The sequence below is a fragment of the Phlebotomus argentipes genome, unplaced genomic scaffold, assembly GCF_947086385.1.
Source record: "Phlebotomus argentipes unplaced genomic scaffold, Phlebotomus argentipes genome assembly contig_32, whole genome shotgun sequence".
NCBI lineage: Eukaryota > Metazoa > Arthropoda > Insecta > Diptera > Psychodidae > Phlebotomus > Phlebotomus argentipes.
Genome location: NW_026776187.1, coordinates 1204296 through 1227983, shown reverse-complemented (window position 1 = coordinate 1227983; position 23688 = coordinate 1204296). Strand labels below are relative to the sequence as shown.

The 23688-nt window shown below is 43.4% G+C and overlaps 5 protein-coding genes across 18 annotated transcripts in view; 2 read left to right on the top strand and 3 right to left on the bottom strand.

The window, feature by feature from the left end:
* Position 1: 1 nt before the first annotated feature.
* Positions 2 to 2025, top strand: LOC132264340 (zinc finger protein 287-like). Of its 2 annotated transcripts, none has more exons than XM_059764499.1 (3): positions 2 to 181; positions 243 to 832; positions 1045 to 2025. In XM_059764499.1, the coding sequence occupies exons 2-3, from the start codon at positions 247 to 249 to the stop codon at positions 1221 to 1223; spliced, it is 765 nt and encodes a 254-aa protein (XP_059620482.1). In that variant the 5' UTR covers positions 2 to 181; positions 243 to 246; the 3' UTR covers positions 1224 to 2025. The 2 variants fall into 2 exon arrangements, with proteins under 2 accessions (XP_059620482.1, XP_059620483.1); XM_059764500.1 differs by having other exon boundaries at positions 2 to 177; positions 1045 to 1240.
* Position 2026: 1 nt separating this feature from the next.
* Positions 2027 to 4916, bottom strand: LOC132264339 (potential E3 ubiquitin-protein ligase ariadne-2). Its single transcript, XM_059764498.1, has 5 exons — positions 4633 to 4916; positions 4330 to 4562; positions 3892 to 4236; positions 2895 to 3533; positions 2027 to 2174 (listed from the first exon to the last, which is right to left on the bottom strand). Exons 1-5 carry the CDS (start codon positions 4700 to 4702, stop codon positions 2028 to 2030), a joined length of 1434 nt encoding a protein of 477 aa, XP_059620481.1. The 5' UTR covers positions 4703 to 4916; the 3' UTR covers position 2027.
* Positions 4917 to 5005: 89 nt separating this feature from the next.
* LOC132264337 (uncharacterized) lies at positions 5006 to 10118 on the bottom strand. 2 transcript variants are annotated; one of them, XM_059764495.1, is made up of 5 exons: positions 10038 to 10118; positions 8782 to 9011; positions 8496 to 8725; positions 5785 to 8421; positions 5006 to 5720 (listed from the first exon to the last, which is right to left on the bottom strand). In XM_059764495.1, the coding sequence occupies exons 2-5, from the start codon at positions 8993 to 8995 to the stop codon at positions 5154 to 5156; spliced, it is 3648 nt and encodes a 1215-aa protein (XP_059620478.1). In that variant the 5' UTR covers positions 8996 to 9011; positions 10038 to 10118; the 3' UTR covers positions 5006 to 5153. The 2 variants fall into 2 exon arrangements, with proteins under 2 accessions (XP_059620478.1, XP_059620477.1); XM_059764494.1 differs by lacking the exon at positions 10038 to 10118 and adding an exon at positions 9328 to 9485.
* A 61-nt stretch (positions 10119 to 10179) lies between these two features.
* On the top strand, positions 10180 to 11007 carry LOC132264325 (uncharacterized). Its single transcript, XM_059764478.1, has 2 exons — positions 10180 to 10627; positions 10697 to 11007. Exons 1-2 carry the CDS (start codon positions 10264 to 10266, stop codon positions 11005 to 11007), a joined length of 675 nt encoding a protein of 224 aa, XP_059620461.1. The 5' UTR covers positions 10180 to 10263.
* A 10-nt stretch (positions 11008 to 11017) lies between these two features.
* Positions 11018 to 23688, bottom strand: part of LOC132264322 (thrombospondin type-1 domain-containing protein 4) — a 30388-nt gene continuing 17717 nt past the window's right edge. For 8 of the 12 annotated variants that reach the window (XM_059764472.1, XM_059764469.1, XM_059764465.1 and 5 more), the window contains 9 exons: positions 22792 to 22867; positions 20812 to 21353; positions 18901 to 19118; positions 18655 to 18812; positions 13140 to 13227; positions 12056 to 13077; positions 11831 to 11998; positions 11435 to 11762; positions 11018 to 11376 (listed from right to left, as the gene is read on the bottom strand). In XM_059764472.1, the coding sequence (XP_059620455.1) occupies positions 11186 to 11376; positions 11435 to 11762; positions 11831 to 11998; positions 12056 to 13077; positions 13140 to 13227; positions 18655 to 18812; positions 18901 to 19118; positions 20812 to 21353; positions 22792 to 22848 (2772 nt within the window). In that variant the 5' untranslated portion in view covers positions 22849 to 22867 and the 3' untranslated portion in view covers positions 11018 to 11185. Of the gene's footprint in view, positions 11377 to 11434; positions 11763 to 11830; positions 11999 to 12055; positions 13078 to 13139; positions 13228 to 13765; positions 13870 to 14889; positions 15046 to 15139; positions 15307 to 18654; positions 18813 to 18900; positions 19119 to 20811; positions 21354 to 22791; positions 22868 to 23688 lie in introns of those variants that run through there. The other 4 variants (XM_059764474.1, XM_059764473.1, XM_059764475.1 and 1 more) reach the window with 4 other exon arrangements.

The following is a 23688-nucleotide window of genomic DNA, read 5'->3' as shown; positions in this document are numbered from 1 at the left end:
TCGAGGGCTTTTCTAGTACTTCTTCAGCCACAATTGATAAAGAATCTGCAGCATATTTTCTCTGCTTTTCCTGGTTTGTCCTTTGAATTGTACAGTGTTTATGCAATTGAAAGTGTAGAGTATCTGTTCGGCAAGTTTATTTGTGGCTATCGCGTGGAAATGCTGATGGATTGAAGAGTAGGTGAGAGAGTTTAGATTTGTGTTTTTTTTTCTCTGCCTTGACGTGTTTTGCTTTCTCAGAGCGAAATGCAGTCGTCGAGGATGAACAAGACTGTGGCCAAGATTGAGATGGAGGACATCATTGTGAGCGCCTTGGGACTGGATACGATAAAGTGTCCACAGTGCAGAAAGCGCTTTGCCACGCCAGAAGAGGTGGAGGAGCACCGGAAGGTTCACATGACAACGTACTTCTGTGACGAGTGCCTCAAGTCCTTCACGACGCAGGGCGGCTTCTGGAAGCACATGAAGTCCCACTCGAACGATCGGCCGTACGTCTGTCCGACGTGCAAGAAGAGCTTCACGCAGGCCGCCAATCTGCAGAGGCATCAGCTCGTGCACAGCGGACTGAAGCCGTATCAGTGCAACATCTGCCAGAAGACCTTCAGCCAGAACGCCAATGCCCAGAAGCACATGCTGTTGCACACAGGGAAGAAGCCGTACAAGTGTCTCACGTGCGACAAGGCCTTCGCACAGCAAGCCAACCTCACCAAGCACGAGAGGGTGCACACCGGAGACAAGCCTTACACGTGCCACATCTGCAACAAGTCCTACACGCAGCTCGCCAACATGCAGAAGCACCTGGTTGTGCATTCTAAGATTGGCGCCAAGCACAGTGAGTATCCTTGAGGAGTCTGAGAAGCACTTCAGTAGATTTTGGGCAACATTTTCAGCTCTGAATATGCATTGACTTTATGACTCAAGTATGTAAATGTTTTCTGATTGGGATTCATTGATCTTCACTGATTTTCGTATGGAATCTTACTGATATTTGAATGATTTGTTTGTCTCTTGAATTAAGAAGTTTTGTCTATCTTCTTGTTTCAGTTTCCAAATACATCAAAGTCATAACAGTGCCCAACGACGCTGACGAGATGGTGGTCGATGTGCAGACGCAACCGGATTTGGAGGACTCTGACGAGGAAGTGATTGAGGAAATTGAAGACGTTACGCCGCCGCCCCCGACTCGCGAACGCAGAAAAGGCAAGCAAAGATCGTCAAAGTGAGCAGCCGAAGTCGATTCGAATTCTTAAATTTATTCCTTTTTATTGAAAGTACAACAGTAATTTGTATTTTCAATAATAAAAGTATTAAAATCTCTGACTAAACATTAAAATCTCTCTTCATTTTAGCTACGTCAGTGTTTTTTTTTCGCTTCGGTTTTTATTCTCATGCCTTTCTTTACAAGTTTCGTATTTATCCTTTCGACAATTTGACAAATTAACAATTCTGTATCTTATTTTTATTATTATTGGAGTCGATGAAAATTTTGCTGGGAGGAAAATTTTTTGGCGATTGTATTTTATTATTATTTACTTTCAACACCCCGCTTTTTTGACGTTGTGACTAAAAATTGCACTCATAATTTATATGAGAATATATAGCCAATAATTTTTTCTTCTTTGTATTACTGGAGAAAATCCGTGAAGCCTAAGAGGGATCAAATTGAGTGGTGAGGAATAAAGTGGTTTGCAGTAATAAATCTTGTCCATCGAATCTTCTCATTCATAAATTAATTATATGATAATTACTCATTTAAAGTGTGTAACTTTGATACACTAATGACGGTGTTCAATGTGTCAATACGAAAATTTCCCCTTTTTTTGCTCCACACAAGAAATGAGAGAGAGAGAGAGAATGAGGAAATTCATTCCTTCCAAATTGCCTCCCCAAATGTTGCATTTCAATAGTAAATGTGTTCTTCTGGACTTATCCACTAATAAGAGTCTTCTTACGAGATACGATAATTTAGCATCTTTGTAACTATGTTGAATTATTAACACGACTGAATGTTGAGGAGTTGAGTAATGTTATACATCTGTTGGGAAAAAGTCTTTGAGGAGTATGGTGCGCCTCTTCTCCGCGATGTCCATCTGATTCTCCAAATCTCCCCGATCTGTCGTCTCTGCGCGCTCCACCTTCCACGACAGATTCTCAATCTCAGCCTCCAGGTTCGCCTGCCAAGAGAGCCAAACGTGTGTGAGTCACGCGTGCTATATTTAGGTGGCACGACACAAAGGAAACGCAGTGAAAAGTCGCAAATGCGAAAAATAGTGACGGAATCTATCAATTTCCCAGCAAGATTGAAACGGAAATGCTTCCAATTCCGCAGGATGTACACATTTTTATGTGACCTAGTCACATCAATCAAATTATCCGAGCTCTATTTAGAGGAGACAGCGGGGCACTTTGGACACAGCCAAGGAGACCAAAGGACTAATGCAGACTGATGATGCAAAAGACTGAATTCAGTGCTCAATTCTCAAGAACAAATCAATTCTGAGACTTCAGAAACAAATTGAAAGTGAACTGAATAACGAAGCAATTTCTGAATCAATTAAATGATTCAAATAAGATCAAATTCCTTATACGTTTTGAGGGCAAATAATGATCACGTTGCTTCTAATTGCTTTCTCAAAAGCCTTGCAAATCTATCTGAGACTAATAAAAAAAAAACTTTCGCTTTCACATCTCCATCACATGTGTGCCACATTTCCCTATGACTTCCTGTCGCGAACCTTTTTCTTCTCAGGTGGAAAAATAGCACAAAACTCCAGTGGAAGACTGAAGTTCATGTGCGAACAGCAATTATCATTTCAATGAGCCGATAATTACTTCAATTACCCCAGCAATCGCTCGATATTTACGCGAGTGGCGGTGGGAGAATGGTGGCTCACCTGCTGATATTCAAAGAGATCCTTCCTGGAGCCAGCCTCCATGTAGTACGCGTAGGGATAGGTGTACTGCAGTGTATATCGACATTTAGCTAGTAAGGCGGCAGCATTGAAGAGATATTGCCAGTCTATCCACGTGCCAAGGCCCTTCATCACCTTCTCATTGATGCGATCCCTGAGGCGATCCAGCGTCTGCTGCTCCAGCTGCAGCGACTTGGAGTGGTTCTCCCAGCGCTCATAGTAGTGCAGGTACTTTTTGAGTGCCTCTCTCGCCTGCGCATGAACCGACTCATGTGCAATATTGGGGTTCTCCTTGTACCGGGAGCACTCGTAGTACTCCGATCCGTGGCTCTTCCAGTCGCCCAGACACATCCAGCAGAAGTCATGCTTGCAGTGGAAGCACTGCATGTGATTGCAGCCGCCGTTCTTCTCAATGCAAATATGGCATTTGGGGCAGTCTTTCGTGTGGGCGCTGATGTAGTTGGCAGTCTCGCTGTCGTCTGCACACTTGGTCAGCCACTTCTTTATCACCTGACAATCCGTCGGCGCGTGGTACTCCATGCCGCACTTAAAGCAGAACGTCGACTGGCAGGAGCGGCAGTACGCCTTCTTCGGGCTCAGATCCTGGCTGCGGATGATTATCTGCGCACAAGAGAAGACAGACAGAGTTCATTTTATTAGCCATTCGTTCGCCCCATTTGACTCTTCTGATTAAATTATGCAAAATTGTTGCGAGGAAAAACATTATTTAAATTATATTTCATCGCGAAACTTGATTTCCGTGAACCTCTCGGAAGTGGAAATTGTGTATTTCACCAACTCTTTGACTAAATTGGTGTAAATTTGAGAAAAAGCGACATTAGGCAGAATGAAACTCGCCATGCATGCATTTTTCACACATTTTTCCCGAGTACTTTCCGGTGTTGAAATTAAGGAAACGCTTCCTCGTCCTCGAGACGCATTTAAAGCATTGCTTCCACAAGAGGATTTGCGATACTACCTGACAATTGGGTCCTGGGCAAAATCTCAGTTCCGGATGCGACTTGACGTAGTCCTGAAACGCAAATTGGAGGTATTTGTCACGCATGTGTGGCCCCTTGAGCAGCTTCAGCACCAGATCCTCAGGCACGCGGACGTCACACTTGGGCGCCATGCAGCCGATGGCCGTGGAGATGCCCTGGGTGATCTGCGTCTCGAAGTGCATGGCCCAGCAGTCGCGGCAGAAGGAGTGGCAGCAGGAGAGGTTGAAGAACTTCTCCATGCTCTGGTACATGACACACACGGGACACATGAGGGACCTGTAAGCGCCCACTTTCGCGGTGACTGGCTTTATCCGGGCGCCCACCTGCGAAGGAAGCCGCGAGAGAGAGAGAGACCAGTGAGACTCGTGGGAAGCTTGGCCACAAGCGGAACAATGATGGGAAAGAGAGACGCTCACCAGAAGGTTAACTGCATTATCACGATACTTATTCACGATGCCATCGACACACCATTCATTCTCGTGGAGGAGGATTTTGGCCAGGGAGGGCGAAAGCTGCAGCAGCTCGCTGACTTTCTCCACGGCCTCGTTGAGGAGCTTCTTCACCTCCTCAACCGTGTAGCATTGGAAGTCGAAGAACTCGGGATCGTACTTGTGCGGATCGAAGGGCTCCACGTCGCCGTCCTCGAGGCCTGCAAGTACAGCCGGAACACCCTCAGCACCAGTGTGGGGCTGTGATAATGGCAAAAGTGATAAACTAACCATTGTAGTAGTCGTCGACCTCAGTATCGGAGCACGATTCCATTCCATTCTCATCCGAGTCGGCTGACATCTTTCGCAGTGGCGAAAAATCTCATGCGATTTTCACGCGCTTCCTAAGCACCCACGTGGCCGTTCAGTGGCGGAGGCCCTCGGGGGTGGCCCAGGGAGTACACGGGGACGGGGCGGAGATGCAAAAAGACGCCTTTTCACACCGAAATTCACCAACCAAAATAACACGGATTCTCTTCGCATTTGCACACTGTCATTGTGACATTTCACTCTCTCGCGAGAATTTCGTGCTCTCCGTCTTTCTCCCTCTCTCGCATTCTAGCAGTTTCAGCATCTCACCGCATTCAAACGCTTTTTCGGTTAATCCAACTTTATTCTTCCTCAATATTCAGGAATTTTTTTTTCACGATAAATCTGCGAAGATTGCCATAGAATTTCTCTAAAAATGTAACATGGAAAACTTGACTACATCAAATTTGTGCTAAAAAATTTTGCGTGGAAATCCGTCTTCCTTACAAATTGATTTTGGCGCTCAAAGAATTGCTCTTCGCCACAATGACCTGCCTCAGCTTCCTGGCCCGCTCGCGCTCCACTGACACCCGAATGTACTGGATGAAGGCGCTCTGCTCGTGCGGATGATGGCCAGAATGCAGCTTCTTTCCCTCACCAGAACTCCCAGTGGCACCATTGTCCGGTATTTTGGTGATCTCGTGCTCAGGAAAGATCTTCATCACTGTCTCGAGTGGTTTGGTGTTGGCGATGTACTCGAGAATCTCCTTCAGCAGACGGTGGTAGAACAGCAAAAGACCTCCGTTGGACTCTGTGGCATCGCCGGCCTTGGAAGTTTGCACTTGAAGGCAGTTGATGAGAAAAGCCCAGTCCTCGTTGCGCGTGAATCGATCCTTGCCATACTCCAGGACGCATTGAGGGCACACATTAACAAGGAATTCTGTGCACTCCGACACGGGTAGGAGACACGAAATCACACTCTCAATTCCAATAAGATTAGGATTAGAGCATATAAACTGGGAGACTTCATTCACAATTTCATCCGGAAGTTCTCCGCTGGTCAGGAGTGCCTGAAAAATGGATTGATTTTAAGTCTTCAAATACAAGAAATATTATATGCATTATGTTTCTTACTTGTAGCTTCACACAAGCGACATTTATCTCCAAATCCTGGGGCTTATCAGGTGAATTTTCCGCCTTCTTCAACTTGATGAGGTAATCCAGGAAATTGTCATGAAGAGGCGGCATTAGATTCAAGTAATTCCATCTCTTCTCCATGAAGACAAGTGTCTCATCCACGCACTTCTCCTTCAGAATATCCTTGCACCTCTTCAAGGACTCGAACAGAGCATCAATTTCCTTCTCAGGAATGTCATAATCACTCAAGGAATACTCCTTCAAGTCGTTGTCTTTCTTCACACCCGCGCTGTGGCTGCTCAGGAATCCCAAGTGGGATCTCACCAGAATCTTCATGGCTTTTCCAGTGGCTGCAGAGCCAAAGATCGACAGAGCTGTGTCCACATCGGAAGCCATTGACGAGGACATCTTTCTAGAGCTGTCCGCGTGGCCACTCCTTGTTGTGTTGCTCACAGAAGAAGTTGTAACGATAAATGAGGCAGAATCTGATGATTCTGACTGGTCCACAAAGAGTTTCTTCTGCTCCACATATTCCACCAAGTACATCTCCAACGTCAGCATCAGAATGTTCTTCCCAATCTCACTGCCAGCATATCCAATGCGCAAGGACGTGAAGTCAATCAGCATCTTTAGCAACACCTCAAAGGGCAGAACTTGAAGATTCACGAGGAGATACTTTAAAACTGACGCTGTAAGTCGCTGAATGGATTCCAATTGGGACATCAACAGACAGTGTTCTGTGAATTCCGAGAAGATCACAATGGAGTGACCATTCTTGTGGTTCATCGACGTCTCGAAGAGAATCGTCCAGTTCTTGCTCAAGATACTCAACAAACTCTCCGTGTCGATAGTCTCAATGAGACATCTGGCCACTGTTGCCCGCTTCTTTCGCACCAACTGCAGTGCCACACACAGCTTCTCCTCATTGGTCTTCTCCTCGCGCGCCTCCAGAAAGTCCAGGATGTACTCTCCCATGCGATTCAGAAAAGTGCTCGACTGAAGAGCAATTGTGGTGATGTCTCCTGGTGAGTACTTGAGCAGAAGATCAAAGAGAGCCTTCATGAAGCCACCATCTCTATCGACACGCATCTCATTGCCGTTATTATTGTCCATGAGAGGAGTTTTTGCACGATCGCCAGTGAGGAAATTCATCTCCTCAGAACCTGGCTGGAGGCGAAGGAAAAGCTGCTTCAGTGTGTAGATTATGCCGCCCATCGAGTACACTCCGAGCTGCTCAAATTGAATGCAGCGATTGAAGATGTCCGCGACGGAGAGTTTTCCCATCAAGTAGTACGGCAACGCCATGTAGAATTCCTCCTCGTTGGCTGACAAAACGAAGAAATCAGCGAGAGTCCGACATGATTCCAGGAATAAATTCTCCACTTCTTTATCCCCATGCTCTAGAAATTTTGCCAAGGACACCTGATTCCTCATGTTCTCCACGGGTGACATTCTGGCCAGCTCATTGGCTGTCCGTATCATCACGTGAATCTCTCCCATGAGGTGAAGAAATACTTTGGGATTCTCCGCCCTGTGCTTCAGAGCGTATCCCTCAATACTCCTATAGAGTTGCTCAGCCTTCGGCTCTTGCAGCACTTTCAACCGCCAAGAGTGACTCTGTCTGCGTTCGCGAGAGAAAATGACAAGATTTCCCGAGGATGTGATGAATTTCTCTGCCCCGGAAAACGTGTGGATTCCCAGCAGGCAAATGGGATCATTGAAATTGGGTCCAATCACATCCAAAGTGGTTGAGTAGTTGAGGAAATACTCGCATGGACTGTAGAAGATCTTCTGTCCAATCCTCAGGGTGTAAGTCTCCACGCCAACTTCCGTGAGAACGTGCAGAACAGAGTCCTTCAGAATGAGATCTACAATGGGCGCTGTGAAGGAATAGGTGGCGAGAATGTCTGTATTCTGGCGCCACTCGTCATTGTTGTAGAACTGATAGAGATACCCGTCTTGCTGTGTCGCCACCACCAGAGCCACACTCACAAAATTCCTGGAGTAATTCGAGCCAAAGATGTTCTCACTGCTCTTCTCCGGGCACATCTCGCGCCTCATGTACAGCGGATTGACGGACATGCTCTTGAAGGACTCGTAGATTGGCTTCTGTGACACTGGACAGGGCAATCTGAGCTGCAGCAGCGGCTTTATAGTGTACTTGGACAGTGTTTCAGAGTCCTGAAGCGATCGCAGGATGATCAGCATGTCGTGCACGATCTCCGGACGAACGTCCACATTGGCCCCATTTTCATCGCTGTCGCTCGCCACTTGGACTCTGAACTTCTGCTTGTTGATCGTGCTGTGCTTGCAGATCGTACGGAAATCAAGAGTGTCCTTCGTGTTGATCCTTATCGATCCGCTGGCGTCTGAGCTGAAGCTCTCATCCGAAATGTCCACACTGATGCTGGGCTCGTAAACTTCTGTGATCTTGAACAGGTTGAATGTGAAGTCACTCATGCACGCAATCACGCCCTCAGTCAGCGTGATCTTCTGCGGTGAGAAGCTCAACTCCACGAAAAAGGGCACCTCCACGAAGTCAATGTAGTTGTACCGACCCGTGTCCGTTTTGCAGGATCTGAATTGGTAGAAGAGGACTTTGTTGCCCGCCACAATGGCAATGTTGCCCGTCACCTGTGAGCATTATATCTAATTAATTAGCACGTCGCAAATTGCAAATTGCCACACACACGGCGGAGATTAATTACCTGACAACATGCCACACAGCGCGGCTGAGTCTTCAGGGGCAGCTCTATCATTTCCACATCCTCGGAATTGATGTATTTATCAGAGGGAGTCACTTTGCCAGCAATTCTCGCCCTCAAGATTGCCATTGACTTTGATTTGCTCGCACCATCCCAATTGCAGTAAATCCTCACAATTCGCCACTTTATATTGCGATTGTCCTCCTTGCTCTCAATCGTCACCAGATAGTTGCCTAAAAGGACGAGGGAATTACCAGGAATTGCAGCGATTAAACACACTATAACTCACCATTTCTGCAGTAGTGAATCTCCTCAATTTCATCCACAGCGGGAAATGTGAAGGAATCCTTCGCGTCGCCAGCAAGACTGCGAATCTCCACATCGAGACCAGATGTGGCGATGGCAATTCTATCCGGCGGCACGAGGCAGGAGGCATTTATGTCGTCCGAAATGGTCAATCCACCCTCTTCAGTGAATTGATATACTGAGAGAACTCGCACCATAGCGATGATCGAAGTGCTGACAAAAAGTAAATTCAATTAGCAGGACATTATTCACAAGGAGTGGTTTCACGAGGCGCTCCTTCTATACACAAAAATTCCTATTCGAGAGCCACCAGAGAAATTCTATCCACTTCCACCCCCTCTAAACCACCCCCCATGGACAAATACTGTTTACAGAACATTGTGACGTAACAATTGTGGAAATAAATCAATCAATTATCCCAAGACAAATTCCATATTTAAGTGAACATACGGGAAATGGAATTACTCTCTTACACTCGGCAAAGTGTATATAATGTGTAGAAGAAAGGACAACAGATTATGTATTCTACCTTGGTCAATTTGATGAAAAATTCATGAAAATTTGCACAAAGTGTTTTGCCACTAAACAAGTGATAAGCACCACAATTTCATTGCTCAACGGAATGTTAGAAGACTCATAAAATGAGGCAATCAACTATAAAATTCAACAAACAACACCTCCAGTCACAATTTCACTCAATTTTCTCTCAAATCCCAATTGCAATTCCCTTGTAGTTGAGGACAGAAAAGTGACTAGCAACTTTGTTGTGTATTTTCCAGCACTCCTCCTCGGTATCGAGTGTTTTTCCCCGAGAACCCAAACCACGCATGTGCCGTGCGGAAAATCGGTTCTCTGTGGCAAAGCGAGGAAGGCATTTTGGTGCATATTTAATTCCTTCAGACCCTTTCGCCAGAGATCAGGCACTCTGATAAAATGTCTGGGGTGCTTTTTCTGCGCTCCTTCACATTGATAGCCAAATCAATTTGACGGTCACTCCCATAAAGCTTCATCGCACCGGCAGGAGGGCGAAAAGGCGATGAAGACATAAATAGGAGAGGATTAAAATAACACTCGCGTGTATGGAATAATTTCTGTGATAATCTGCAAAGGCACCGAATAAATCTTACTGAATAGATACGGTGGGGGAGGATTTTTGTTGGGTGTGTGAAGAAAGACAAATAGCGGATTTGGGATTTTCCGCAAAAACCGGAAAAGTCTAATATGTCGTAATGAACTTACCATGATTTTGCGATGTTACATCCGAAAAACTACTTCCTCATCGAGTAGCACCAATCGTTTCCCACGCGATAACACGACAATAGAATAAAATCATAAGATTGATAAGATTTACGTGAACTCTTCGCAGTCTCACTTCAGTCTTATCACTGGTGAATGAAGCAATTAATCAAATCCCTCTATAAATGACTTTAAACAGCGCAAATGTGGTTTCAGTCGAGTGTCAAATATGGAAAAGCTCGGTGAGAAGAAGCCCGTCACAGCTGGGGAAGTTTGTTACAATGTGTTCAATAACTTGAACCACATTCTCGTGGGATTTGTGTGCATTTACATCACTTATGGATCATTCAAGACGGGCTACAGCACTCTCACTCTCCACACAATTCTCTGCACTCTCGGCTATCAGCTGCTGATGGCTGAAGGCATCCTGGCACTGGCTCCTGGAAATGTCTGGTCTCACTTCTTCACCAGGAGAACCAAGACGATTCTTCACTGGATTCTGCAAGCCATTGGAGCACTCTTCGCTCTCGTCGGGATGATTGTTGAGTATCGCACAAGAAATCGACACTTTGGCAGTCTTCATGCCAAGCTCGGTATTTCGAATAGAATATCTTCTGCAAATTGTATAAATATTATCATGTTAATGATGATTTGATACTTAGGCCTGGCTTCTGGAGTCTTCCTCATCATCACCCTCGTGAATGGCATCACAAATCTCTACGCCAAGGAATTGTCTCGCTTCATTCGACCCGTCTTCCAGCGATTCTTCCACAATCTCATGGCTCTGGCCACATTCGTCCTGGGCATGGCGTCACTCTACTACGGTTACGAGAAGCGTTGGGTGAGGAATATAGCTTCCGATGAGATTTGCTGGATGCTGAAAATCTTCGGGTGCTTCACAATAATATTCTCATCTGTGGCAGCCATAAGAAATGGTTACGAGCAACTGAGGAATATCGTGCAGAGGGATTAAGACACCAGTGTTACATAAGATAGAAATGAAGTGTTGTATTAATGCTGATTATGGCAGGATATTGAGCGAGAGAAGAAGCAAATAATCTTTGAAATAATTTACAAAACTAGAAACACAATACAAATTTGTGATTATTAAGCTATGTGTCTATCTAAGGAGCTTCTCCTTCTCCGTCCTCTCAATTGTGATAGTGCTCCTCAATCTTTCTGCACGTGTGACAACAGTGCGTGCTGTAGTACGAGTGACTACAGAGCCGAGTCTGCCGGATGAGGAAGTGACAATTGGGATATTCATCCTTGCACTCCTGCACGATGTCATTCTGCACAAGATCCACTCGGGGCTCTGAATACTGTTCCGTTGTGGCTGTGCCTAGAAATTCTCCATTGTACAATACTCTCTAAGGTAATTTTCTCTCAAAACTTCCTACCATCGCACTGATGACCGTTGCATCGGCGAAAAGCCACTGGCTTCTCCGAGTACAGACAATTCTGTGATTCCTTCATCAGCTTCAGGTGAATATTTGGCTCAAAGCACTTCACAACGCGTTTCTGACTGCCTTCGCCGCATGCCTTTGTGCACTCTGTCCACTCAGAGTACAGCCAACGTGGCCCACACTCCTTCACCTCCGACAAACTGCACGTTTGCCATGTCTCTGGCTTCAGGGACTCATCGCAGTTGTCGTCGGGAATGATCGCTTCATCTCTGATGCACAACACTTGGCGAGATCTCGTGAGATTGAAACAATCTCCTGAACACTGGAGAGCACAAAACATCCATTTGAAACACTTCTTCCTGTAGAGAAAAACTCATGTAGATCACTCACCTCACTCCATTGTCCAGCAAACCAATCCCCAAAGTTGCATCTCTTCTCCGAAGTGCACTGCTGCACATTGTCTGGCGTGATCTTCAGATCACATCGATCGGTATTCGGAGGTGATCTGTCGCAAAAGATCTGACGATACTGAATTCCAACTCCGCACTCCACGGAACACTGAAAATCAAACACGATTAGAGGATGAAGAGCAGTTGAGACACGAGAACCACTCACCGATTCAGTCCATTCAGATACCAACCAAATGCCGGCTCTTCGACTCGAGGGTCTCCTGCCCGAGTGCTGGTGTTGCATTCTCGTGTGTCTGGGCGTCGTGGCGTTCTCAGAGCCATGCTGATAGTAGAGCGGTGCCAGGTGGTTCTTATGCACCTCCATCTGAGGTGGCTTCATCAACTTCGAGCACTCGCACGACCGACTTGTGCTCGGCTGCTGATCAATACAAGCATCGTTGTTCACTTGAATCACTCTGTCATTGACAAGCTCCTGCACACAATGCACCTCACGCATCTGGAAGGGTTCATCACCGACAGCTGCTCCGCACTGGCACTCTTCCCACGGGGAGATTTTCCAGTATGCCGGACAGGGTTGAATGTTGCAGCGAGTTTCTTGATGACTGAGCGTCGGCTTTGGCAAATGAGCGCACTTCTTCAGCGGAGAGATCTTCACGGAACCATCTCGAACGCATTTGATCACCGGCAACTGAACTCCTCCTCCGCATGTTTTAGTGCACGGCTGGAATCGCAGAACTTTCCACTGAAATCTCCTCCTGCGATGCGTCTTCGGCTGACTCTCAGTCTCATCCCCAGACTTCAGGGTGGACGCCTTCGAGGGAGACTCAGTTTCGGCAGAAACACTCTCTGTGATCTCCTCCTCAGATCCAGACTGCGTGAGTGCGTTGATGGGTAGAAGATACTCGTATTTAATGCCTGGATTCGGCTGCTGCGCCAACACCATCAGCTGAATGGGCTCTGCTGTTGGTCCGAGGGATGTGATCCACTCAGTAACGCCATTAATGGCATTATCGATGCGTCGATAGTCAAAAGTCGTTCCAGCAGCCTCATAAATTCCACTCGATGACACTGTATAGTCCCCATTGATGATTGTGGACTGATTCTCATTGCGCAAAACCAGCAAATTTATTGAATTCTTCTGCTCCGTCACTGAAATATTCGACGCCCCACTTGGGATTGTGGCAATGTGGACATAACCCGTGGGCAGAGGATTCTTTGTGAAGATCTCTGAAAATTGCAAAATTCAGTTTAAAGGTGCTCGCATGACACGTTAATCCTCAAGAACGCACCAGAAATTGGGCGACAAATCAAATTTCCGCAGCGCACAGCACCATTATTCATGTACGCGCCGACGATGATCCCACTGTTGTGGACCATCTGAAAATTGAATCATCATATTAGCAGATACTGCATTTCACCACAATCCTGCCAAGATCCAAGGGCCTTTTTGTGCTCACAGCGTGAGCAATCATGGGAATTAATTTCAAAGGTCACAATTGCGACAAATTGATCACGATTCCAAAATCACCACATTCTGATTGATGGCGGAAAATTAATTTTTCCCCCCTTTTACAATGTTGAGACGCACAACATCATGAGGCGTCATGACAAAAAAGACGACCAATTTACCAGGCAAGTGTGAAATTCAGACCATTTTGAGAATGTCTGTTTTGTTATGATTTTCATCTCTCCTTCTTGCGGCTTATTTTAAATCACAATTTCATATTTTACGACTCTTCGGACGACAGACAAGTCGAGGAGACTTCACAGATCATGATTTGTGTGATATGAGGGATTACATTTAAATTAGCAAGCTCTCTGTGGACGAGATTTGAGGATTTTGTTGTGCGCGCAAAGAGTGTGCAAGGAATTTTTACATCTCCGCCTATCTCACAAATGTGACAACAATACTCACCAACATGATGAGCAGAGTGACTTTCTGAATGGACATCTTCATGATCACTTAACCCTTAATTTAATTTATTCTCACACTTTCCTACACCGGCAAAGAAACTAGATCTAGAACGGACGGAAGAATGAAAAGGCATTTCCTTTGATTATTTATCACACCAATAGAAGTTTATCCCCAAACTAATTTATATCAATCATTAACTGAAGGCAATTAAGCAAATTTGTAGCCGTACACACAAGCACACACGCATAGGCAAATGTGGCGCACGCAATATCCACAATGTACCGAGATTGAGAATATTAAGCCAGGAAATTTTTGCCATTTTATCTCCAATCAATTAGCACACATGCTTCGCCTCGCATCTCCACATTTTATATTATCCTATGATATTATGCTAATAGCTAATTCTCCCATCGGTGAATTTTCTTTATATCGAAATTATACCATTAATATGCTGGCATGTGACCGTCAAGACATTCTTGCTTCACCATTCAGCATTTTATGTATTTTCAATTACTTAAGTACGAAATGTCGCCAGAGTGCTTAAACAAAGACACGTATCCAGCGGAACAACTCTTCTAAGAATTGCGTTCAATATATTCTTGCCAAACATAAATTATTCGCCAGCCAAAAAAACCGCCGCGTGATATTCACTTCACGAAAAATCATAAATTAGACAACGTGATTAGAGTTTAGATGACTGTCGATGATAAAGTTGAATAGCATAAAAACACCAGGAATTACGTAAGATTGAGGTGAAAGTTTGACTTTGTCCTTCGGAAAAATCCAACAAAATTTAACAATTATGTTTAAGTAACAACACCCGCGAAAGATAAACAACGTGAACCTGAAAGCTTCTCATCATCTTCACAAGTCTCTTCCTCAATCAACTCAACAATTCTCTCACAGTCGAAAATAAATAAATTTCATATATAAAGAGACAAAATTGGCGGCGCTTTGTTTCTTCTCCTATGCAAAAAGACACCAGAAATAGCATAAATTTATTTCTGCACGCATGCTTATGCTTAATGAATTGGCCAATACAGGTAATTGCAGAGGTACATATTGGCAGAGATGCATCACAATTGCTTGAAGATGAAATGAGGCTGAAATCCTCAAAGAATCACCGCCGAAAGATCCACTATTAACCAATATTTAAGCATTTGCCACAGACATCACTTCACAACGTGAGAATTATGTGCAATATTTATAAATTGTTCAATTGATGATGATGGAATAGAGATTTTCTGTCGGCACATGAACGTGAAGTGGACCTCAAAATGCGTGCTGCAAGTTTCAATTTGGGAGAAAGCTAACACACGAGTGAGATAAAAAGACAGGAGAGCCACTAAGAAATCATTAGCAATGCTCTCTTGCCCTTTGATATTAATCTCTCTGCAGTATGCCTCTAAGGAGATCCACTATAGATTCTATCAGCACTTTGGCAGCCGGAATCCCGATAGACCAGAGAGACAGCACGCTCTTGAGTTGTTTTCGCGTCCAAGTTACACTGTGAATTAATTTCCTAAGCGTCCACTTGGTTGAGGTCTTCCCGTGGAAGAGCAAACACACCAGTTCAACTCAACTCGTTAATTCGTCATCTAAAATATACACACGCATATCAGTGCTTCGGCATTTCTCATTCACTCTCACTCACGCCAAGGCAGAACTTATTGTGCGGTCTCAGAAGAATTTCCTCAGACGAAAATTGCGAGAGGCCCAAGGCAATAAAACTATTTTCCACCCGCTGAAAAATCCCATTACATTGACGTCAAGCTGAATTCCCATTTGAGTACAATCCCAACCACCCTCTCGCACTCCCTGCGCGCCCAGATCGTGAACTCTGGCAAGGCTGGTCATCTTCAATCCACACATAGGCGCACTGCCCGCCGAGCAAATGAGGTTGGGTCGTAAAAAATAAAATTTTCATGCTGATTCCGGAGAGGAGAGTGATGCGAAAAAAAATAAGAGGAGCATTATTAACTGAAACCGGCAATAAGAGAGTAGCCATCTGGAGCCAAAATGACGAGCTTGATTATTTGCTTTCGGATGACGCTACAGCATTCGCCACAGTATTGAGATTTTTGCCCTCATGTAAGCCTATTTAAAGAGGAAAAAAAAACGACTAGAAAATGTATGTAGAACACTTCAAATTCTGGATGGAATCATCTCCCATCCCAACCACATCCGTCAGACATCAGTCGAGAGAGCTGTGCGTGCCAGGAAAACTCACAAGTATGTAATGTAGGTACTTTTGCCAGGAAATGCCGAGTCAATTTGTAAATTAACAGAGACTCTTATATTGATTCTTGTGTCTGGAAAATAAATCTCCTGCCCGGAAAGGAAGAAGACTGGATCGATTTACAAATTATATTGGAAAGACACATAAACCACATACTAATGCAATAAAGCCACGAGAGAATATTAAAGTGAGAATGCTCAGGAGAAATTCTTCAAGCCGACAGTCAATAATGTGATGGTCAATGTTACAAACAGACTCTAATTCAATGAGTTGAGGCATCGTTCGTTTTTGCCTCGTACAATCAACGCAAATATTAATTGAGAATGATTGACACATGAAAGTATGTGTACTTTTTTAATTCCTACCATTTGATTAATAATACTTTTTCCCCAATCATTATTTACTCCTTCATCGGCCACATAAATCTTCATGGCTCAAATGACTCTCGGCAAATGTAATGCGGAGTCAGAGATCTTCTGCCACTCTCTGTAAATGTTTGCATAAATTAATTGACTTACGACAATTGAAGCTGCGAGGCATTAATTTGATTAAAACGCGCTACTGTTGCATATGTTGGACTCCCAGAACCAAATGGACTGACAAGACATCGGCATTTGTAAGCATTAAACTGCAATCTTTAGTGATTTTGATAAACATGCATGCGAGAGTGCGTTAATTCTCAGAAATATATCCTTGTTTACGCAGAGTTATCAAGGTTATTCTCGAGGAGCAACAATGTTGTGGAATTAGAAGGAGATTCGCTGATGAGTTAAATTGAGGTTGAGCACTGATGCCAGAGTGTAAACATCTGCTTCGAGACATATTAGCAAAACATTGTGAAACAACGATCCTTGATTAATTATTGGAATTAATTGACATGATATTTTCGAATGTGATGGGAAAATTCGGAGAATTTTCTTGACCCATTTGTCCAACCGGAAGTATTTATTGAAACATGCGTGGTGATGTTTCCATGTTGACTTATCAATCAATATTTGCCTACATCATTCAGCATTTTAGTCGTGTTTGAAGATCACTTTTTGTCTCATCTCTCAAGCTATATACACATTAATCTGCAAGGCATCTTTCACCCCGTGCAATCAATGAGAATTGAGACGAGAGTGTGTCGCAAGAAACACTTCTTGGCGCGCGAGAAAATGCTCATCCGCCTGGCTGCACCCACATTAATTTCGCACATGAGCCCTTGGAGGATTTCTTGCATCACTGAAATTGATTTAACAATCTAATAACAGTGTTATCGCTGGGGTATTCCTCGCCAGCGAGCTGGTCAATTAGGCTCAACAATGGCTCATGCCGGGTCAAGTGTCAAACATTTCAATATCATATCCTCTCTCCCACTGTATCAGCCATCTCTCAATCGAGTGGCTATAAAAACTCAAATGAACTCCATGGAGAGCAATTAGGGTATTTATTGTAGTTCAATTGCCTTTTGTTTGTTTCTTGAGGTTTAGCCTTCTTGCAAATGTTTCTTCTTTTGCACAGTGTTTTTTCGCCCCATCACAGAGAGAGAGCTCATCAATGAAATTGAATCATATATTGTTAGAAAATTCTTTTGCCCCACAGGACAATAATGTTGTGGGTGCGCCGAAGAGAATATTAGATAATGGAAAAAATGTAGATAATATAGCCTAAAGGAGCGAATACTAATCCAACCATCTGATTAGGATGCTTATTGCGACCACAAATCACCCACAGTTGATCCCTAGCTGAGATTAAGTGCAGTATTTATGATCATTTTTGCCACATTAAGATCGTAATATCAGAAAAAGAGTGATGATCGTCACACTTCTGACTACATTCAGGCGATTATAAGCAGCAAAATCGCGCGCATTTCACCACGGATCGCGCACACTTTCCGCTCCTCGTGTGATAAATTATTCAATTAATTGTATTCTTCATTCATAACATGATGCCTGAAGAAGAGTATTAAGCGGTTCAATACCACGAGACACACTAAGAGAAGTGACTTTGCAATATCATTACCAAAAGAAAAGCCTCTCTTTCGTACACACGCTCGTTTGGGGCGCACAAGGAAGAGCCAGTGTAAGTACAAACATGATATTGTTATACATTGATCATAGTTCAAAAAGGCGATAGAAATCGATTCTGTACGGATGAATTGATGAGATGACAATGAGACACGCTCAATTACGCGGTGATACACTACAAGGCGCATTGACAATCTCCAGATAAACCCCAACTTGAGCCGCGAGTTTGATGGAAAGCAGTAAGAAAAAAAGCTTGATTTTGATCCATCTCTCAATACAATTTCTCTAGATTCACGAAAAGCATCTCCTTCTCGAATGGAATAAAATTAATTGAGAGCGTAATTAAATTCATTAGGTAATATCCGAGTCGGAGTAAATCTATGAAAAATAGCACTTCGCTCTCACTCTTTCCCCGGGAATCAATCGCGCAATGGAGGCTTTGGGAGAGATGAGCCCCCCATTCGTTTGGTGCACAATTTTTGTGATTGATCGTCAGTTGAATTAAGCAATTTATTGACTCCGCACGGTGATAAATGGCATCACTCCTCTGATCTCACCATGTCAATCAGTGAATGAGGCGAAGAGACTCTTCTTCAATCTAATGTGGGAATAATTGGCTCATGTATATATGGCGCACTCACCTTACAAATTCCCTCAACACACACAGCTCGTCCCTGGAAATTTCTTCGATAGTACTCTGCCGGTTTCGTGCACGGCGTCCCATCAATCACGGCGTTGTTCAGTGTGGCGAAATAATTGAGTCCAACAGGCTTACAATTCAATTCACACTCGGCATCCTCTGCAAAATGGCATGCAAATTTATTCACGGAGGTCAACCCGGCATCTCAGAACCGTCTTCCTCCCCTCTTCTCATCTCATTTGCTTACCTTTTATAAATGCCTCCCAGACATAGCGCTTCCCGCGAAAAGTTTGGTTATTAAATTGGGCACATTGTTGCCCACGAAAATCCCTCTCGCTATCCGGACACTCCTGCTCGTTGCAGATATTATACCTCTTGTACAGACCAATGCATTCTGTGTTATTTCGGTAGATGACAGCATTGGACTTGTTCCTGCCTTGCCTGTTGTTGTTGCTGTTGACAAATCTACAGAGAGCGCGAAGCATAGACATATCATTAGAGTCATACAGCAAAATAGTTCAATAGCGAGGATTTCTCTTTTGAAAATCCAGGAAAAACACAGATGGGAAAAAGAGAAGCCATGGAGAGCCATTATTTCTGGATTATGAGAGATTCGTGAGCCGCCTGGACAGTCGGAGATCAAATGGGTATATTGTTCAACCCTCAAAACTATGAAACGCTAAATTGTCAATAAATGGGATGATGTGGAGAAAAAGCGGAAGGTGGGACGAGAGTGGAGCGGATGAAAGAGTGGCCTCAAACAATAGTTGTCTGCCGCGACAATATATTGGATAATTTATCGATCAATTCATAATGGAATTGACTTCACACAGAGGCAATTCAGATCAAATTCACAGATTTACTCCTCATTTCATTCAACGACCTCTAAACCCTAATTCTCTCTTTCCCCTGTTCTTCCATCATATTGTGAGGTATTAGATTACCTACAAGTAACCCAGAGAAAAAAAATGGCATTCAGGAGTATTTTCAGCCATTGCATGAAAACATTGTGATCCTTTTGTGCTTACAATGATAGAGTGAACAATGATGAAAATTAATAATATGACTCTTTGCTTAATTCCCGAGGAATTTCAATTATCATTCCATTCTGAAAGGCAAAAGTGGAGAGAGAGATTAAATGAATATTATCGTTGCGAAATTGAGAGTTACGAGCCCGGAAACTATGTCTAATAATTGATGAAATCAACACTCACTTGTTCAGAATGATTTAAAACAACAAATTTCCCATCATCATCATCATCTGTATCCCATTTTAATTCACACATTTTCAGCCACACTGGAGCCATTTTCACTCCCCCTCGCGAAAGGCAAGAGCGACAAGAAAACCTCCACAACCGTAAATCATCGGGATTGTAAACACCAAATTAAAATTTGCATTATAAGTGGATTAACACTGTGGCATCAGATTAGAGATTTCCCGGAGAAAATCTCTAATATCATCTATTTCTGGAGTGTGATTCTGAGTAACGCTGCAAGGGAATTCACAAAGGGTTTTCCCATCTCACTCTCTCTCTGAACTGCAACTATCTCAATCTCATTGAGGAGGCACCAAAAAAAAGCAGGTCACCGAGTTTGGAGCTCATAAATAATAGAGTCGGGCGCACTAAAGGGAAATTGCTTTGGATTCCCTCCCATATTCTCTCAAATTCAGCCTTCAATGGCACGGAACTCTTCCTCACACTCGCATGGAAAATTGACGGTGAGACATCTTGTGAAAAAAAAGAGTACAGAACTCAAGACAGAACGGCTTCCAAGAAAGGGAAGATTAATTAATCGAATTATTTCATTGTTCCCCATGCATAATTGGCAACACAACAATAAACTTATTAGAATATTTGATCTTTTGTTGCCATCTTTGGTGGCAATTTTCAATTGACTGTAGAAACACTTTTATTGCCATTCTAGCACCATATTTTCATGGACATTGTTGCACTGTACGCTTTCTGCAATGATGCAATTCTCTCATCTACTGAATTATTAATTTATCAACACTTTGTTTGATGACGATTTTCCCACAATCCACTAACATTGAGGTAAATATTTGACTGTCACTGAAAGGCAATTTGGGAGATCTTGAAAACAATCAATTGGTTTTCCCTTTCCCATGTGGTTATGCAATGCTTTTTGATAAACTCACACTTTAGCTATGCATTCGCGAGCCTGCATCTTTATTCCGCCGCCACAAGATCTGGAACACTCTGTCCAGTTGCTCCATGGACTCCAGTATCGATATCCATTCCCACTTGAGCCCTTCCTTGGTTTCTGTGGCTCTTTTGGCTTGCTCCTCCGTGGCATTGGTGTGGTGGTTCTAGCCATTTCTGTCGCCGTCACCTCAGCAGCATCTCCACGCCTCGACACATCCATGTTCCTCACGTTGTTCCTCAGCTGAACGCCGTTCGGCGCTTCAGAAGAGGATTCATCGGACGTATCAGTTGTGCTTGACAATGTTGTGGTTGTTATATTGGTCTCCGCCTCAAAGACATCATATTTATTCCGCTCACTCTCGTCATAGAGCGATGGCGGATCGAAATCCTGCTTCGGCATGAACGAGATGTCATTAGAGTGAATTGGCTCCTGGTCTGTCTTGAATTTGATGACTTTGCGGAAGTACGAGGACTTCTCCTGATCCTGCATTTGCGCCTTCTGTGCCGCCCTCCTCTCCAGCCATGCCTTGTGCATCTGCCCGAAAGATAAGAGGTGGATGGCATAATTATGAGAGCCATGATAACAGGTTAATTGCGTAACTGTTGGTGGAGGAGATGAAAGAGACACTCTCTTCAGCTTTTATCTCTCCACACGCTCTATACAGAATTTTATGCTCCTCAGAATGCAACTTGTTGCTTGCGAGGGAGGAGAAAAAAATTAGATTAGATAGCATAATTTTACATACTTCATATACTCTCCATTCAAACAAATATTTTCTTAACACAATTTCCACACTTGAATTTCCCATCTCCTCTCTTCAAACCCAAACCGCACACTCTTGAGATTATGTACATGCTGAGGATCTCTTGCGTTTCTTTTTCTCCTCTTTGACACTCTTCCCCTCGGAGACCCATTTCCCATCGACTTCACAAATATTTAAGAGATTATTTTGCAAAAATATACATCATTTGGGGCTACGGAGAAAAAATTACATCTAAATTGGTCTATTTATTCAAGTGAGAGAAAAGAGTGTCTATAAAAATGTTATGAATCGACGAATCACAGTTATTGCCATCGAGCGAATTAACTCTTTGGACAATCGACAAGATTCTGAACAAACTATGTGCAAAAGAATGATTCTCTTTCTCATCCTGCACGGTAAAATAGTATTACATGATTTGAGTTTTATCTTTCCGACATTTGGAACAAAGTTGTCCCATAGCATTTGAGATGTTTGCAACAATGATATTTTCCTATGGCCACATAAGAATCATTGTGAATTGAAAGTCTCCCAATTTTACACGCACTATTCTTGTATTTCTTCTGTCCTTTAGCTCTCCACAGCATAATCACATGTTTCACAGTGAATTTCTCGCAATACACAAGCACATGTAGAGCTATTTTATGGGACTACTTAAATATTAAATTCAATGGCTTGACTTCAGCACGATCATCTCTGAGAAGAAAGCTGCTGTGGAGAGAGAGAGAAAAAGAGCGCAAAGGCTTCCCAAAAAATAGCCTCTCTAAAGTGCATTGAAATAGTTTGAAAAAATACTCAAGAAGCGATTTAATGTCTTTTGTAACTGATCCATATCTCTATGCTCTTCGATCTTATGAGAACAGCTAACGCCAAAAAATTGACTCCAGATTTTTCATTGCACAATTTGAGGCTTTTTTTCCACTGACTATGGCTAAAGTGCATGGCAAAATGATTTTTGTGAGAAATCGCGAGGCATCATCATAGCCATGCTTCTTTGCTCTCTTGCTTTGCCTCCGACATGAATGATTATGATCTCAAGGGAGAAATTTTTGAGAACGTACAATTTTCCTGTTAGTCTCGATTTTAAATGATGTATTGGATTGCTCAAATTTATGGGATTCCTCTCATGCACTGCCCATTTCTCTCAGTGCGCGCCTCTCAATCTATGTGGCGGTATTGTAGAGGTTGAAAAATCAATTTCCGCTGTCTTACCTGCAATCGTTCCCGAGGGGACAAGTGATCCCCCGATGAGACACTTATGACCGTCATTGCAAACAGCAGCCAAAATCTACAATGAAAGAGAGGAAAAAAAGGAATGCTTAGGAGTCGAGAATACACATCCGAGCTGTGGGAACAGATTAATGCCCATCATGCATAAATGGGTACTATTGTCTATCTTGTGATTTCTTCCTGACACGATAAATGTTTAATTTTTGTCCAAAAGTAAGCCCTATATATTGTTACACTTTATGACGGCTTTATGACATTGTAATGTTACGGGTGGAGTGGGAAAAAGTCTCTCTCTCTCTCTCTTCCTCTCTTCTATGATTCTGCGTTAGCCAAACACACCACAAAGTTGAAGAACATGTTGAAGAGATGTGTACAAAGGGATTGTAACATACTCGGTATATCGCCTAGTTAATTATGACACTTTTTGTGGATATTACCTGGCGAGAGACAGCGCAATGATAACACCACAACCTCTCACCTCATCTAATTAATTGCTGTGTTTCCTCGCCTCATTTGTGGGAAAGATCACCATCAAATTGCCCGAATTAGACGAAGAGACTTTAGGAGAGACAAAACGTCACATCAATTGGACTCAATCGACTCAATGCTTGAACACAAAATCCATAATCTCTTTATGACATAACTTAGCATTCTACAAACACCTCCACTCCAAAAGAGGATTTTCCGAAGTAATTTCCATGATAGTTTATTACAGTTACTTGAGACTTTCATGTCTCTCACATGCGAATATTAAAAAAAAAACTAAATATTCACACCTTCCCAGAGTCCAAACGACATCAATTTCATCCAATCTGTAGTTAATAATTCTGAGGCTTCATTGACGAGTTCACGAAGTCTGAGTGAAATCAAGGCGCACGA

Coding starts and splice junctions, on each gene's coding strand:
- LOC132264340 (XM_059764499.1), top strand. CDS start 247: ATGCAGTCGTCGAGGATGAACAAGACTGTGGCCAAGATTGAGATGGAG. Junction 833..1,044: donor TAAGATTGGCGCCAAGCACA/GTGAGTATCCTT, acceptor TTCTTGTTTCAG/TTTCCAAATACATCAAAGTC.
- LOC132264337 (XM_059764495.1), bottom strand. CDS start 8,995: ATGGTGCGAGTTCTCTCAGTATATCAATTCACTGAAGAGGGTGGATTG. Junction 8,422..8,495: donor GCTGTGTGGCATGTTGTCAG/GTAATTAATCTC, acceptor TAATGCTCACAG/GTGACGGGCAACATTGCCAT. Junction 5,721..5,784: donor TCGCTTGTGTGAAGCTACAA/GTAAGAAACATA, acceptor TCCATTTTTCAG/GCACTCCTGACCAGCGGAGA.
- LOC132264325 (XM_059764478.1), top strand. CDS start 10,264: ATGGAAAAGCTCGGTGAGAAGAAGCCCGTCACAGCTGGGGAAGTTTGT. Junction 10,628..10,696: donor CAGTCTTCATGCCAAGCTCG/GTATTTCGAATA, acceptor TTTGATACTTAG/GCCTGGCTTCTGGAGTCTTC.
- LOC132264339 (XM_059764498.1), bottom strand. CDS start 4,702: ATGTCAGCCGACTCGGATGAGAATGGAATGGAATCGTGCTCCGATACT. Junction 4,237..4,329: donor ATAATGCAGTTAACCTTCTG/GTGAGCGTCTCT, acceptor CTTCCTTCGCAG/GTGGGCGCCCGGATAAAGCC. Junction 3,534..3,891: donor GCCCAGGACCCAATTGTCAG/GTAGTATCGCAA, acceptor TCTTGTGCGCAG/ATAATCATCCGCAGCCAGGA.